The sequence below is a fragment of the Rhododendron vialii genome, chromosome 4a (assembly GCF_030253575.1).
Source record: "Rhododendron vialii isolate Sample 1 chromosome 4a, ASM3025357v1".
NCBI lineage: Eukaryota > Viridiplantae > Streptophyta > Magnoliopsida > Ericales > Ericaceae > Rhododendron > Rhododendron vialii.
Window position 1 is genome coordinate 35,361,645 of NC_080560.1, and position 17,633 is coordinate 35,379,277.

At 36.5% G+C, this 17,633-nt stretch overlaps 1 protein-coding gene and 1 long non-coding RNA gene across 2 annotated transcripts; one reads left to right on the top strand and one right to left on the bottom strand.

The window, feature by feature from the left end:
* Positions 1-637: 637 nt before the first annotated feature.
* LOC131322169 (uncharacterized) lies at positions 638-2,120 on the bottom strand. The gene is made up of 4 exons (XR_009198720.1): positions 1,998-2,120; positions 1,714-1,910; positions 1,032-1,084; positions 638-843 (listed from the first exon to the last, which is right to left on the bottom strand). It is a non-coding gene; the product is annotated as an uncharacterized LOC131322169 (long non-coding RNA).
* Positions 2,121-6,661: 4,541 nt separating this feature from the next.
* Positions 6,662-16,950, top strand: LOC131322160 (disease resistance protein RGA2-like). The gene is made up of 12 exons (XM_058353391.1): positions 6,662-10,446; positions 12,035-12,105; positions 12,329-12,510; positions 12,717-12,787; positions 12,880-12,972; positions 13,212-13,576; positions 13,809-13,854; positions 15,431-15,574; positions 15,744-15,938; positions 16,091-16,189; positions 16,275-16,522; positions 16,629-16,950. Exons 1-2 carry the CDS (start codon positions 6,810-6,812, stop codon positions 12,055-12,057), a joined length of 3,660 nt encoding a protein of 1,219 aa, XP_058209374.1. The 5' UTR covers positions 6,662-6,809; the 3' UTR covers positions 12,058-12,105; positions 12,329-12,510; positions 12,717-12,787; positions 12,880-12,972; positions 13,212-13,576; positions 13,809-13,854; positions 15,431-15,574; positions 15,744-15,938; positions 16,091-16,189; positions 16,275-16,522; positions 16,629-16,950.
* Positions 16,951-17,633: the final 683 nt, after the last annotated feature.

The window sequence follows — 17,633 nt, forward strand, 5'->3', positions numbered from 1 at the left end:
AATAAAAGCTGCACATAATTAAAAATTGGCACAATCTGAAATATAACGATCAAGGTGATCAAAAAAAAGTTCAAAAATACAGATGGCAACAATCAAGAAACTTACCTTCATAGGAGCTTCGGAAGATTTCGCAACACTAACCTTCATAGGAGTGAAGAAAATCCAGAGAATATTTATTTTTGCAGAAAAAGAATCAGAATAAGGAACTAAGAGCTTCACTTTGCTCTTAGTTACATGTGCTCATTTGATATGTCTCGTTATTTATAAGGACGAAGCATAGCAAAACTAAGAGCTTTACTTTTTCCAGCAAGGGGTAAAGTTGTTCAACTATTTGCGCAAATGGAAAGCTATAATCTTTAACAAAATCCATATGAAACCCATTTGTTTACCAGTGATGGTGGTAGAGTTGTTACCTTTGACCTCGGTTGTTCCCGCGACTTGGGTGAGCGCAATGTTCGATTGGCCACAATTGGTGGTGCTCGGAAAGAGAAGAAATCCCTTGGAGAGAGAAACCCTAACTTGAGAAGCACTCGTAACTATGGCAACATGAATAACATATGTAATCGGTGTCTATCGATCTATGCCATGGGAATGAACAAAGCCTAAACTCGTAGTTTTTATAGTGAAAGATGCGAATCATATACTGAGATTTCAAACCTTTTGAGGTGAAGATCAAAAGATGAGATAACTATACTAACTTATTATTGACTGTCAACCAAATCGGCAACAACTAACCAATTATCGTTTCCAAACAAAATAGAATTAGCACTGCAAAACAAAAACGATACCTGAATCCAATCACGATTTATCTTGGAAGGCTACCCACCTATACTATTACATACCCTGCAACATAGAGAAGACAGGTCAACACTACAACCACAACCATGCTTGGTTACTTAACCTACTCCAATGATACGTCCAAAAGTAAAGCATCCACAATTCATACAATCAATCAGTATGGCTATTTTTCCCCCCTATTTTTAGGGTTTTTAAACTATGGCATACAATTCAAATTCAACCGGAATGCTTACCACATGCAACCCTTCTGCTAGGATTTTAGTACTTCTGTTTAATCCATGGCCATCTGGAAGAAGAAAAATAAGAATTGGTCAACCATATAAAAGGCTGCATTATGAATGGGAACCACCATCTCGTTTTATCATACAACGTTCAAGCTCTTTTGAGCCTAATTGAGAAATTTAGCCTATGGAGAACCCACATTGCTAAGCCTAACACTATTTACAATTTTACACCTTTTTCGTATTTGCTTATTTTTCTTCAAGTTGTTTCTATCAAGAAGACTGGTGCAGAAATTTCATTGAAAACCAAAAGAAATGAACAATTTTTTGAACCCTATTTGCTTAGATAACCCAAACTATCATACCAAAAATGAACCACGCCACAAAGCCACATAATCATACCAGAAGCAAAACAATTAACAAAAAGTTTAAGGAAAAAAAAACTAAAATATATTCGATGTGATCTACCAAAATGTGCAGATACAATAGATATGTATAAGCCCTCAAAAAACTAAACCCTAAGCAAGACTTTCTTTTGTTACCCCAAAAGCCACAAAAACTAAACCATTTTCAAACACAGAAACCAAAACCTTGAAAACCTAAAACCACTAAAAAAAAAAAAGAAGAGGAAAATTAAATGCATAGTAGTGCATAAAACTTGGGTAAAGGGTATATAGATCTCAACGTAACTCACCCGTACACTACCCTCGACTCTGTCCTGATCGATTTCTCGATCGATTCGGCCCTCCGATCGTACGCTGGAGTTCTTGTGGGTATTGGTAGAAGAAGATGGAACGTTATTAGTGTCTGTTGCAATTGGGTTTGAATCGGGGGGTTTGTGGATTGGCAAGCGACGTCGATCCCTCTGTCTGCTGCTTCCCAGTCGAATTCCTGGAGAGAGTTGAGAGAGTAAGGTATGGGAGAGAACAGATATATAGATATGTTTAAAAAAAAAAGAGGGATTGTAAATGAACTCACATCGTTGAGGGGAATTTGGAAGACAGAGAAGAGGCGTTGATGGGATTTGGAAGATGGAGTGTTCATTCCTGGAGAGGAGAGAGACGATGGAGAATGGATCGGTGGCCGCAGTCTCCTTTTTTTTTTTTTTTTTTTGAAACGATTCTGACTTTGAAAGCTGATGAGTTGTTGACCTATTTCCGTTCTCTATTTTTGCCACAAAGGTATAAAGTATTTACGGGCATGCCATTTTGTAGAATGGAGGGCGTTGATTTATGTAGAAGGAGGAGATAAATCTGGAGCGTTGGTTGTCTTTTGGATTCAAACACAGCTCTGTTTTATTATATAGACTAGCGAATGCCCGTGCCTGAAGGCACGGCGCAATACATTTTGAAGACAACTAAAGCTACGGGTCGAGCAATGAGCAAAGGGATGACATGTTGAAAAAAATGGATAGGAACAAAGTAAAATACGGTATATTTTTGTTGTTGCAAAACTTTAATATGCTAATTACCTATGCCTGCAGCACTCCGCAACAAAAAGTTTTATTTGTTAAGCCTCTACCCGTGTGTACATCACTACCAATGATAATCCTAATCACATATACCGAGTTAATTGCATTGATAGGATACACACTGAACTATATTAATCCAAACCACAAAACTCAAAACCAATACCACGTTGCATTCATAGAATTCAATTTTAACATGCATAAAAAATCTAAAAATTTATATAGAGTCAAATCTGATACACTACGTAGGGAAAAAAAAAGGTGTTCAACATAGATCTTATTGTCTTGAAATTTGTCTCTCCATCTGCCTCCGAAGAGTTTTTGTACCAACGCATATCTACTTCATCCAAAAAGCACAATTAGGAACAAGAATAACAGCCTAAAAAAATAATTAATGAGCAAGAATTTCTTCTTGTAAAAGTAAAATGATGACTAATAATAGTTACCTTAATTCTATATCTTGTTTATTCGTCTCTCAACACCATCATAGTACGATCATGACCTTTGTAGATGTACTTGTGAATATACTTAACAGATTTTATTCCTGGGCAAACTTCCACATTGATATGAGAATTATATTTTCTCGAAAGGTATGTATTGTATGACACCACATCCCTTTTATCAATTCGTTGACCCCTTACAGTATAAAGGGAGTAAAGTAATAATGGCATTGGTAGGCATACCCCATGCATAAAAATACGATTAACTTCTTGCTCATCATGAATCACCACAATTATATTTTTTTCTCGAAGACACGCAACCTTTGTATTGAAAAAATAAAACAAAGCAAATATGAATCAAATATATAAAATCAGATTAAGCAATGCAATTGAGTAAATAGTTCTTACATTTTCTGCAAGTTACCGTCGAGCTGCATAAGAAATTGAAGAATTCACCGAATGCATAGGAAACAATTAATTTGATTATTACAACCAAGGTATAAAATGAAACGGTTCAACTCACATGGCCATAGACGCTTAGATTGTCCATGATTAGTTAAGTCCCAAGAAGTTATCTGAAATTTGAAAGAGAGTAATAGTCAAAAGTTATCATGGGAATAACAACAGAAAGCATTTTAAAGATATATATAAACTCCCATAATATTAAATGAGTGACAAAAAAAAAGGAACACAAAACTCCAGTTTGCGATGTGTTTGGTTAACATCGTAATATTTTCATCGATGCATATATGGTAATGTTTAAAAGAGTGTAAATAACAACACATGTTCTAATGAAACGAAGTTTAAAAAAATGAGAAAAAAGGTTTACAATTACTCCATTTGTTAATCTTGCAAAAAAATGTTGTTTTGACAACTATCAAGGAAAAAAAGAATAGGGTGTTGCTGTTAAAAAAAAAAAGAATAGGGCGTTAATTAGTTTTGCACTCTTTCTTTTCCTATGTCAAAAAAAAAAAATGAAAAAATGAAAGGTTTGAAGTAGCAAACGTTTGATCTTACTGTTAAAAAAAAAACGTTTGAAAACCACCCTAATTTTCGGCATTAATTCCCTGAATCACAGGGATCCATTCTTACCCGAAAATGTGGCTGTAAGCATTATTTTTCAATTTATGTGATAATCAATAGAAGTTTAAATGTCAATATTTGGTAAATATGGTAAAAAATTAAATCCCTGAATCACAGGGAATCAATCTCAGGGATCCTTTTTTTTTTTTTGATTAGCCGGTTACCAAAATGTGATGATGATAACCCTTGAACAACCAACAGTCTAGATTTATAGAGGGGACATTCTGATCCATTGGTTGTCTTTTGGATTCAAACCTAGTCCTCCCTTATCGATTTTGTAAAGAATGATGAAGGAGTCAGCATGCATGTTCCAAACGACAAATAAAATTGGCCATGAACCTAATTAAAACGTTTATAAGTTTAACAACAAAATCATTGTGAGTGCTCTACATGAAAAAGGATAGCAATCCAAAAAAAAATTGCAGTACCTCGAATTTAAGCTCAACGCAAGAATTCTCTAAATATATTTCTTGTGATCTTTCCTGTAGTAAAATAATAGAAAGTAAGAAGATGGTAGAATAAACAACAAAAGAAAGTAAGAAGATGGTAGAATAAACAACAAAGTTAGGATTAACGCAAAAGACCCATGCAAAGTTGTCAAAAAAAAAAATTTCTCGCACACTCATATTTTTCCTTCCAATTTTCGGCAAAAGAAACCCAATATGAAAATTGAACTTGCATGAGAAATGAAAAAAATCCTTTGATGTTTGAATCCCTTGCAATAAAACTAAAAAAAATTAGTCAAGAAACTCCTAATTTACGGCAAAAGAAACCCAATATGAGTAAAACTCGTCCATGAAAAAAATCAAACTTGCATGAGAACTGAAAAAATCAAACTTATATCACTATCGGTAATAGTCGTTTAGGAAGTTGTTTTTGGCAAAAGAAACCCAATATGATTAAAAATCGTTCAAGAAAGAAATCGAACTTTAGTGAGTACTAAAAAAAATCGAGATTACCTCACTATAGGTAATGGTCGTTCAGAAGTTGGAGGACATGGAAAATCTATGCATGTGACAAACAAACCCAAAAAATGTGGACTTCTAAATAGAAGGTATCAATTGCACACAGTAGGTTGGTCTTCTAAGAAACGGGGACTTCTAAAACGTAATGATAAGTTTAAATCTTCTAAAATTTAAATCTTATGTGATAAGGAAATCACAGGGAACCAATCACTCACACATTCCTAAATAGAAGGTATATTCCTTTTAGGTTGTGGACTTCTTATATATTTTACCTAATGCCTAAATAGGAGGTGGAAATGACTCCTTATATACAGTTTTGTCTATATCCCAAGTGATATGTACGTAATTCTCCTTTTAAAAAGGCTAAATCAATTACCTATGGATTCCTTTTCAATTATCGATCTATGAATTTAAAATAGACTAAATCAATTCCATATATGTACGTATTCTCCTTTTCAGTTTATAATCGATCCCATAAATCATGGGATTTCAAATGTTTGGAGATACATACAAATTGAATTTTAATTAGAAGGGCCAAATGTTTTCTTTTTAATCGGAAGGAGTATTTTAGGTTTCATTTCATTAATTCTTTTCAAATATGTCGCTAGCTATACTACCCGTATCTACGAATTCAAAAACTAATTCCATTTAAAAAATATGTACCAATCTAATGGTCCAAAATATACGGATTCAATGGATGAAATATTTACCCACCAAATCAAAGATTTAATAGCTAAAAGAATTCGTTGAAAGATTTAACAAAAATCTACTGTAATTAAGCAATTGTCTTGGCCAATTAGCTTTTGCCACTAATTAAGCAATTACGGTGGTGTTCCAACTAAACAAAAGGAAGGTTTTAGAAAAAGGAAGATAATTTCAAGCCCAAAAATTATCTGTATACGCAAATAATTTTTCTACCAATATGGATCTTGTTTGATAGATTTCATTGAGATTTTTTATACGGTGCAAGAAAAATCAAAAATATATTTTTCATTTTCATTATATTTGAGTTTGAAAATTGAAAAAAAAGAAGTTTTAAAAAAGGAAGGTTATCTGGAACACCCCCTACATTTACTCCCTAATTCTCTTCCAAAATAGAAAATAGAAGGGGAATGTGTGATTAGAAAATGGTCAAAAAAAAGTTATCAATTTACGGACATGCCATTTTGTAGAATGGAGGGTAGAGATTTATGCAGGAAGAAGAGATAAATCTGGAGCGTTGGTTATCTTTTGGATTCAAACACAGCTCTGTTTTATTATATAGATATATATATATATATAGATATATATATAAGTATTAAAAGAAAAACACCCCAACCCCGCCACAACCGGAAAGAAATACACCTATTATTGTTGTACATGTAGTCCTGATAAATTGTTCAAAGTTTTGCTTTATTGATTCTTTTTTGATCCTTCGTCTCTATTGGAATCATCAGAGCATAAAATGCTAACTAGCTATCAATGGGAACTCTCAATTGGTAAAGGTGGCAATGACCAAGACCTCAATCACGCACTTTAACAGTTGGCAACGACCAAGACCTTGAGTGATTTTTCAGTGCCGCGCGGGTATATCTTACGTGGTATCCGCTCGGCACATTCAAACCGTCAAACATGCAATGAACGGTTCGATGCGTGAGCGGACACCACGTGGTACCCGCTCGGTAGTGAAATTTTTTCCCAAGACCTCAATCACTTTATAAGAAATATGCGGGACTCCATATCCTCCTCCCCTTTTTAAGCACTACACCCTTCTCTTGTCTTCTCTCTAGCTCATTGTTCACCCATATTCCTTTCTGTTTAGCTTGGCCCCCAATTCAGTTTTTAGACGGAAAACATGCATGCAACTGCCCTTCTGATCCCTGCAGCTCAGGCAATCCTGAATGGCTTGATGCCACTTTTAACTGAACAGATTAAGCTGGCGTGGGGTTTCAAAGGAGACCTCCAAAAGCTCCAAAGAAGGTTAAGGAACATCCAAGCTTTGCTACGTGATGCTGACAAAGTGCAAATAGAATCAGAAGTCCTGAAAGAGTGGCTAAAGTGTCTCAAGTCGGTAACCTGCGATGTGGAGAATGTGCTGGGTGAGCTTGCATATGAAGCTCTTCGAAAGAAGTTGGAGGTAGGAAACCGAAAGAGGAACAAGGTACGCAACTTCTTCTCGCTCTCTAATCCACCGATATTTCGTCTCAAGATGGTTAATAGGGTGAACAATATCAATTTGTTGTTGGACAACATATGTAAAGAAGCACATGATATGGGTCTTAGACCAGCAGAACAACTCATCAGTGTTTTAGTTTCGCCTAGTGAGCATAGGCAAACTACACCTTTCATAGACAAATCACGTTGTGTGGGGAGGGATGGTGATGTCGTAGTAGTAAGAGAAATGTTACTTCTCTCTAAAGATGATTTATCTGTCATTGCTATTGTAGGAATGGCTGGGCTTGGGAAAACAACACTAGCGCAGTTAGTTTACCAAGATAAGAAGGTTGGGGAGTATTTTGGTGGTAACAAAATGTGGATTTGTGTCTCTGATGATTTCAGGGTTGAAAGTTTATTGAATGAGATGGCGGAATATCTTTTTGGGGGGGAATCCAAGATGTCAAATATTGGAGCAATAGTTGAAAAGCTTGGAGAAAAACTGAAGGGAAAGAAATACTTACTCGTGTTAGACGATGTTTGGAATAGGATTCCAAAAATATGGGAAGACATGAGAAGTGCTTTGATAGGTATAGGTGGCTCCAAGGAAAGCAAAATTGTAGTTACCACCCGTAGTATGGATGTGGTATCAGCAATGCGGGTGCCCAAATCTCTTACCCATCCTTTGCATAAACTGTCAGATAAAGATAGTTGGACCATGTTTAGTGAAAGAGCATTTGAAAATAGAGAACCAAGAGAAATTCAAACTCTAGAAGAAATTGGTAGAAGAATGGTAGAAAAGTGTAAGGGTGTGCCATTGGCGATAAAGTCATTAGGAGGCTTATTGTACGACAAGAAATTTCTATCCGAATGGGAGTCCATTGAGGAGAGTGAATTATGGAGAGTTGAGGGTGAAATTCTTCCAGCATTAAGGCTTAGTTTCCATCACCTATCCTCCCCAAGTTTGAAACAATGTTTTGCCTTTTGTTCTATTTTTCCAAAGGACAAATTAATATTTAAGGATAACTTGATTCAGCTTTGGGCTGGTCTAGGTTATCTTCGGTCTCTTTCAGAAGGGAATTGGGAGATGGAAGACGTAGGCAATGAATATTTTAATATCTTGTTGCACAATTCACTATTTCAAGATGTTGTCTTGGATGAGTATAATGATGTTAGTGCTTGCAAGATGCATGATCTTGTACATGATCTTGCTCTAGATGTCTCAAAAGGTAGTTGTTTGACTTTGGAAGCTAGTGGGGTTATGGACCATCCCAAGGTTCAACATCTATCATTGTGTCTCGAGGAAGAAATGAGGTTAGAACTGTCAAAAGACACTATTGGGAAACTGAGAACACTATTTTTAATTGGAAATCTCCCCCAAAGTATTGAAGATGTCAAATCCATTCGTGCCCTGAATATAGTAAATGCTGGTGTGAAAGAGTTGTCAAGTTCTATATCCAAGTTCATAAATCTAAAATATCTTGACCTATCAAAGTCTTCTTTCGAAAAAGTGCCAAATTCTATCACCAAGCTCTACAATTTGGAAACATTGAGGTTGCCACTATCTTCAAATATTTTAGAAGAGATTGAAACAAAATTCCATAAGCTGGTTAGCTTGAGACATCTTTGCGTGAAAGATGTAGAAGCTAGTAGGAAAATGATTCCACCCATGATAGGCCGTTTGACTTCTTTGCGGACGTTACCATTCTTTTCTGTGGGTGAGGACAAGGGCCTTAAAATTGAAGAGCTGGGAAGCTTAAGCAAGCTGAGAGGTAGATTACGCATTTATGATCTCCAACACGTGAAAGGCATTGAAGAAGCAGAAAGAGCTAAAATGTCTGAAAAATCAAAAGTTACAGAGTTGAAATTTCATTGGGATGAGAACCCTGGAGTGCCGAACGTTAACTATGGGGATGTGTTGGAAGGACTTAAACCTCACAAGAATCTTAGGGGTTTAATTCTCGAAAATTTCGGAGGACAAAGATTGGCATCATGGATGAGGAGTAGAGATGATCAATCGCTTCATAATTTAGCGAAGATCGAATTAATCAACTGTGAATCATGTGAAAATATCCCAATACTTGGACACCTTCCGAACCTTGAAGTCGTTGTCATGAAAAAATTGGATAACGTGGAGAGCATTGGTCCTGAATTTTATGGATTGGATGAACGAATTGTTGGTGGTAGTAGTAGTACTATGGCTGCACCAACACCAACAGTATTTCCGGCATTGAAAAAACTCACTATTCGTGGTATGCGGAAGCTAAAAGAGTGGTCAGATGTATCGTCATTGCCTACTACAATCACGAGTACAATGGAGTTCTTTCCTCGTCTCGAGGAGTTGCATATCAAGGGATGTCCTAACTTAATCACCATTCCAGGCCATTTGTTATGCATTCAAAATTTAGCTATTCGTATGGACTGGTTCTCCTTTGGTTTTGAGAACATTGCGAATGGACTCACTTCGACCATAGTGGTAGATGGGGATTCGACAAATGTCAGTACTATGATTGAACATTTGCTAGAAACAAGTAGAAAGTCCCTAAAGCGTCTGGGAATACAGGGTTTACATAAGTTGTGTTATTTACCGAAGCAACTACTAAACCTAGCTTCCCTTGAGTATTTAGGAATAATTGGGTGCCCTAAACTGATGTACATAGGAGAAGAAACTGGAGGGGAATTCAACAGCTGCCTAACGTCCCTTCAAGTGCTTCAAATTCGATCGTGCAATGAGTTGAGATGCTTGCCAAAGGGGTTGCTACAACCAACCCTTGAAAGATTGAATATGTATCAATGTTATAATTTAAGGGAGGCCAGCCCCGATGAACTGCGCAACCTCACGTCCCTTCAGCATATGGAATTGGACAGCTCACAATGGGCGAGGCCTTGGGAGGAGGGGCAATTCTGTTTGACCAGTCTTCGAAAGTTTTATATCGGTCCCTTCTCAGAGGAGCTGGATTATTACCCCTGGCCAGAGGTTGAGATGGCCAAAGCTCAATACCCGCAATTGCTAGAATCTCTGAAGTTAAGGGGATGGCCAAAGCTCAAGTGCCTTCCCGATCAAATTCGGCACCTCACTTCCTTAAGAGAGCTGGTAATTTATAGATTCGGTGGGTTGGAAGCTCTACCGGAGTGGTTGGGTAACTTTTCATCTCTTGAATCATTGAGGCTCTATGAGTGCCCTAATCTGAGGAGTTTGCCCTCACTGAAAATTTTTCAACGTCTCAAGAATTTACAATCGCTAGAGATAAACTGGTGTCCCCTTCTACAGGAAAGGTGCAAAGAAGGGGGAGAAGAGTGGCACAAGATTGCTCATATTCCGAAGCTCGTGACACGGGGTAACTTCTCCAATTGCTCATTTTTGTGATTGTTTTCTCTCTTTCTCTCTCCCTCCCTCTCTCAGTTTTGTGTTTGTATTTGTGTCATTTTTCATGTGCATTTCTAGAAAAATACACGGAATTGTCATCTAACCTAACTTAGTGGTCACGAAATTGGAGCTAATATTAAACCATGTTTGTTGGATTCACTGAATATGTTAGCGTTCCTAAAAACACAGTTAGTTTTTTATTCGTTTACGAGTTAAGTTAGGTATTCTTCTTTGCCGCGAAGTCATATAGAAGTCGAGTCTGGTTCATATGAGCAAAAGACTTGGGTTAAATTCCAATGGAAACAAAAAAAATGTCTGGGCAAAGAACTTATCTTATTGATTGTAATCAAAATGTGGGTGTGAGTGCGTGTTGTGGTTGTAGATTATGAGTTTCTTATAGCCTGAACCTTCTTGCTTAAGTTGCCTTAAAACTCAAGGGTTTTCACTCTTAATTACTTGCCATTGTTTTGTAGATGATTGAATGCCTATGTAATATTTGACAAAATACCTCGTTATATCATGTGTTTCTATGCTATTAAATATCAATGTTACTCTATATGCAAAATCTATTTCTTTACTCATCTTAATTTTTTATTTTTCCCATATTAACCCATTCCGTTTATTTGTGTTTTTGTTGCTCCATTCATTAAAATTGTGGATCCATTAGCCAGATTAACATTATAGCGTAGATTAACACTATAGCATTCTATGCTAGTTTATTTGTATCTGCTTTGATATTTAGTCTTGCTTGCTTTACAAATCAAGACTTTAGTTCATGGATGATGTCTGACTATTTACACTTTACTTCTTTCAAATTATTGCTGTATACAATTAGTAACTTGCATTTCCTACCTTGTTTTACAGGTTGATATATTTAATCATGGCTCCTGTGTAAAAGGCAATGTCATCGGTTAGAAGATCCTCTACGCTTCACCATCACAATCGAGCCCAACAGAAATTACTGCACCATCTCAGCCCCACAAGGATGGAGCCAGGGAGGGTTTAGTGGGGGTGGCCGTCAAGGTAAGAATTTTAGAAAATGCAATTATTATATGTAAAAATAATAATTATCCTCAACGTATATAGACTCTCCACTGCTAGATTTTTTTTCTACATATATACTTGTCCTAAATCCTCTATATTTTTTTTCAAGAAATAATACCCAAAATAGTATTCCAAAATTAAATTCAATAGACCAAAGTGAAATAATATAAAGAATGAGGTCTAATTTAGAAAAAAAAAAAAACTCCACACTTTAACATCAAACAACTTAACCTAAAAAAATTAAACAAATTAACCAAAATAGTTGGCACTGTGCACAACTCGGCAGTAGTGTATTGACTATTGAGAAATACATGATATTTGCACTATATCAAAGAAATATAGCATGTAATTTATCGATTTGTGAAAACTAATGTGCTAGGTAATCATTGATCAAGAAATAATTTACTTGTTCTTTAAGAAACTAAGAGTTGAACACATATTGCAATGCATCTTTATATTTTTTTTAATTTACATTTTGCTATTGCTAGGGTAAAATCCTGACTCCGTCCCTGCAGCCCCAGGATATTCCACCACATAATTCTGATGCTTTGGGTGATGCATCATTTTTCCACAGTCTAATGGTGCAGGTAAGATTCGACTGGCTTAGAAAGCTAGTCTATTTAGTCACACCAAGTCACCAATTAACTTGAGATATGCATTCTGTTTATTATGCAGTTTGTAATGTCCAATATGTAGTCTGTAAATGCACTCTGCTTATGGGTTCTGCAATATGGACTTTGTTTAATCGATCATTAATAGTTCATCATTAACTCATGGGTGGGGGTGTGTCTAATTCTGTTTACTTAACGGAGACCAGCCCTGATGAATTGCGCAACCTCACGTCCCTTCAGTGACGTATTTGCCCTCACTGGAAAATTTTCAACTTCTCAAGAAATTACAATCTCTGGTTATAGCCCGGAGTCCCCTTCTAACGAGAAGATACGAGGAAGGGGGAGAAGAGTGGCACAAGATTGATCATATCCACCATCGGGTAACTTCTTTGCTAATTGCTCATTTTCGTGATCTTCTTCCCCCCACCCCGCCCCCTTTTCTCTCTCTCATTTTTGTGTTTCTATCTGTCATTTTCCGTATGCATATGTGGAATCTAAAGATCTAAATTTATCTATTTAGTTTAATTTTGGATCAAAGAAGTGTCATCTAACCTAGCTTCTTTGGCATGATGTGTTGGGCTTTCAGAGGCTAGATTAACGTTCCCTCTGCAATTCTATTCCATCGAGATAAACCATTGAAAGTCCCCTGCCAACCATGTAATTTCTTGCTTTCTGCTTTTTCTTTAGTTTGCAGTTTTGTTAACATCTCTGGCCAATACGAATAATTTGTTCATTAAACTTATTTATAGTTCAAATCCAGCTGTTTGGTTTATGGGATGTCCGGTGACAATGGAAGAACAGTGGTGATGACACCACGTGAAATAATGCCATTGAAGAAAAAGGTATGTGAACGGTAGTCTGCTTATCATTTTAAATCCTTGAATTGAACTGGACTCGAGAACATGTCTTCAGTTCACATAGCACAAACTGAAAAGCATACGGTCCAAGGGACGATGGCAAGTATAAAATTACATTGCAATAGTACCTTTTTGGAGAATCTCTAAGATTAGGCAACAAACTAATGTGCTCCTTGTTTGTTTCTTGTTTGGACCATTTCTTAAGCCTTCTTTCTGTTTTGCAGAATGCTTGGAAGTTGGAATGCCATATGCTAGATATGTGGAAATTCAAGGCATCATTTAGGTTCTGTTCTCAAAAGTCTCATTCAAAAACTTTTCTACACAAAGTTTTTCTTTAGCCCTGAAATTTGTCCTGGATTGGTTCAAATTGTTTAGTAGTTTTTCCTTGCTGCTTAACTGTTTGTCCAGAGATAATAATCTTGCGTCAGCAGTTGTTTTCTCTGCTGGAAGATTTTCGGAAATGAATTTTGAAAAGGTAGTTTAAAGTGAAGATTTCGGTCCAGGACTTCAATGTCTGACCTCCCACTAGAGAAGCAAGCAAATATTGCGTTAAAAACTATCTGGACAATCAAAGTTGGATCTGATTAAGGTGATTGATTCCTCTCTCTCTCTCTCTCTCTCTCTCTCTCTCTCTCTCTCTCTCTCTCTCTCTCTCTCTCTCTCTCTCTCTCTCTCTCTCTGTGTGTGTTGGATCTGATTAAGGTGGTTGATTCCTCTCCCTCCCCCCCCCCCCCCTCTCTCTCTCTCTCTGTCTGTCAGTTTTTAGACCTGTTTTTTCCCACTATTTATATCAATGGTATTTTTGACGTATTGCCATGCAGAAAGGGGAAAATGTCCTCATTGAGCTTCCTAGCATTAATATTTGATGTATGACATCTTACTCAATCAACCATTAGCTGGCAATAGTTTCTTCTTCTTTACCGATGAGTATATTTCTAGTGAATTACAGAATTCTTTGTTGGATTAGTTTTACATTGATTTCTGTTACTACTTGGTTGTCCTTGAAGTATATTGCATGTTGAAATTTTTGCTTTCCAGCTCTAAGATTAACAACTGCTGGCCACTTTGAGAATCATCAGATCCTTGTTATGGCTACTTCATAGTTCCACCGGAGTTATGTATTTTGTGATGTCGGTTTAAGATAATGCAGACAAACGAAAGCTAAATAATCCGTGCCTAAACAAAAAGCTCAAAATGCTTTCCTAACCTTCACTACAAACTTTTTTCCATATGTAACCAAAATGAGATCAGGAAGGTGCACAATGCTCTTGCATGCATGTTGTATTCATCTTTATGAAATTTTGGTGTTGTATTTTTATTAGTGAAGATAATTACATGGATCCAAACAATTTATTGCTCAAAAAAAAGGAACAACAATACAGTTTTATACTGATCTTTTTCTTCTATGGATTTGCCAATATCCAGTTTTATACCTTAAGGTTTGGAGGACAAACGATGCCGCGGATCGCAATCTATCTAATTGGTTTTTTCTATTTGGAATAGGGAATCTCATCCATTTTAAGACATCATATAGAGGCTTATAATATTTAATGACAAGTCTAGGAATGCCTCATTTTTTTTTTCAGCATTTTTATTCACAGAAAAAATAGTGCAGCAAAAGCTCAGGAAAGGTGGTTGAGCCTTGTCATGAAGACTTGCCATGATGCAGTATCATTTAAGCTTTTGCAAAAGGTGACAAAAAAGGAATTCTTATAAGGAGAATTTTACGTCAAGATCAGGAAAAAAATTTCAAAAGTAAGATTATTAAAGGGAAAACTTTTGAAAATGTACATGTACGACTCCACAGTATCCCGAACACGGGACATCTGGACCTAAAGCATAGTACGTAAAATTTAGAGTTCTTAACAATAGTTTCCTGTTTAAAGCTGTAATATGTCAATTTGAGGTAGAACTCCAGAATCTCGCTTTCTCTGTCCCCCAGTTATTCCTCTGAATGGTTAATGTTATGCTTTCGAGTGGTTATGTTTTGTCATTTTAGAGGGACGCCATAATATTGACATAACACTTTTTGAAAAGTGTTATGGCTTGGTTATGTTTAATTATGTCATTTTTTGACAAATGTTATGGCCTAATATAATAATAATAATAAAAAATATAATGTCATTTTGACAAGTGTTATGCCTGCGACTGGTCAATGCTATATTTTCGAGTGGTTATGCTCAGGCTATCCTGAATGGCTTGATGCAGATTGAAAAAGATCATTAAGCTTGTTGCTATCCCGTGATTTCGTATCAAGAAAACTCAATCGGTTCTCCAGCATTTCTTCCCTTATATTTTCTTCTAGCCCTGCAGTTGGTCTGATTTTTTTTATCCAAGTTGCAGCTAATTTTTGTTCATGCCACCACTTGATTTCTGTACCTATATGAATGCTCCATCTCTTCATTCATGACATTAACATAGTTTTTATATGCATGTGTCTTAGTACTCACACATTTGCTCGGAAACTGCCTCTTCGCGTGAAGGGATTTAGGCTAGCTCATACATCAGAAGTTGACATTGCATATGAGCCTATGGACTCACATCCATCAAATTATATGTTCCAGTTCGAAATTGTCAGAGGAGCATTGTGAGTTTCTATTTCAATACTTACCTTCAAAACAACTATTACAAGTACATAAAAATCCACCACATTATATTTTCTTTGGCCTTTTCTATGACATTTTTTGGGCCAACCCATAAAATTCACCACATTATTAGACTTGTATCTCTAATCGCCACTTCAATTATTTATGCAGTATTTCTTGTATCAGATCTTGCAAGGGTTGACGTACATGCGGTGATGTCAACAAATTAATGTATTGAACATTGAGTTAAAGCCTACAAATCTTCTCTCGAATGCTGGGTTGTGATTAATTTCCAGTACATGAGTTTTTACTAGCTAAAGTTACATCTGAATCAGATTTCATGACAGAATATGTTGTTATACGAAGGTACAAGCCACCAAAACTGTTGTTTTGTTTAGTCAGTGGATTGAATATCTGCAACAGTTATTCCTCATTGGAGCTTCCCACTGTTTTACCACAGTACTACTGCTCATATGGTACAAGTCTGACAAAGAAAAACTTTGTTTAATTTCTGTCAGAATTGATCAAGAGTCTCTGATGGGATAAAATTTGGCAATGCTACTGATGTGGAGACTGAATGACTCCCATGATTGTTCAGTGTGGGACATGTTCAGCAGGTAAGAGGTTATTGACAGACACTATAAATTTCTCATTTTGAAAATGTCCATAGTGTCATTTTATAAAATTGGCTCATCTCTTCAGGTCCTTGGCATCACACAATAGGCTTTCAAGGATTTCAAAGACATTATGAAGCAAAACCTGGCCATTGAAGAGAGTTCACAAGATATTTCCGATTGCCTAAGGAAACTTGATCGGTTGATAGAGAAAGGCGGTGGGCCACAGAGTTCCCATCTTGCTCGCAGACTGTGCTTTGAACCTTTTCTCTGAATCAAACAGGAGCAATATACACCAATCGCGTTCTCTTGCTTCAATCTTATAGCATGGATCAGGTCTTGAATTCCTCTTTCATGTCTTGCAGGATCTTCACCTTGTCCTTTTCTCCCATGAATGTTCTAATTTTCTTGGAATGACTGTTTGCATTTGTGTTATGTGTAGGCTCAATAACTTCGTGCTGTGAGACATGTTTCCTGATAACATGATATTCCGGTACGAAGCAGCATTGCAGATTGTAGTAGCAGAGCAATCAAAGGCATCTTCCAAGTTGGAAAAGGAAGAAATTCACGAACTTGTAGCAGGGGAACAAAATCGTAATTCTTCAGTAATAAAGTTGAGTCATTTGTACTTTTCAAGTTTTGTTTTAGCTGAAACCATTAATGTGGTAGAGATATTGTGCACCAGTTACGTTGGCTTGCTGGGAAATTTCTCTCAGTTTTGCATTCTCAAATTTTAGAATTGATTTGCTTTTCCTTTCTCGGCATTGTGGTTTCAAATCTGTAATCCTAAGAACTTTCTTCTTCTTTTTTAATTTTATCTACATAGACTCCTCCCTTAATTCGTCTCCAATTGCATTTTTTCCTTTTTCAGCATTGTTGGGAAGCTGTAAACTAGCCTGTCAAGAGGACTGATTATCCATACTTGTATCCCTGTTCTTTGTGGCAAGTAACATTGCTATGGAGATTTTCTACTAAGCGTGACTATGGGATGTATGCTAATGGAAGGCACCCGCTCGCGATTAATAGAGGATATTGTCCATCTGCTCGAAAATCTACCTCATTCCTTTTTGGGTAATAAGGATAATTGTATTGCTCGTAAATGAGCTGAAAAATTTTAAACTAGATACAGTTGTTAGGCCTTAGTGAGTAAATCTCATTGGCTGGTCATGGTTCATGTGTTCTTGGGTTGTATCGTGAGTCCGTGACACGAGTTGTCTCATGACTAATGACATTTCCATCCTTTATGGTGTATCATGTGAAGAGTCTTTGGATCATCTTTTTGGCATCGTCCATTGGCTATGACCCTATGCATCTGTTATTTCAATTGGTGGATTTGTATTGGGTGCCTCCATTTTTAACGAAAACTAGGAAGAGACTTGTTCAGGTATCTATGTAGGACGAAACCCGGAAAAGAGTCAACAGTTAAAAAGAAACCCCGAATCTTTCA

Bases quoted from the DNA above. Each gene is read 5' to 3' on its own strand.
- LOC131322160 (XM_058353391.1), top strand. From the start codon at position 6,810: ATGCATGCAACTGCCCTTCTGATCCCTGCAGCTCAGGCAATCCTGAAT. The intron at 10,447-12,034 runs GTAACTTCTCCA...CCGTCCCTGCAG, and splicing joins TCCGAAGCTCGTGACACGGG to CCCCAGGATATTCCACCACA.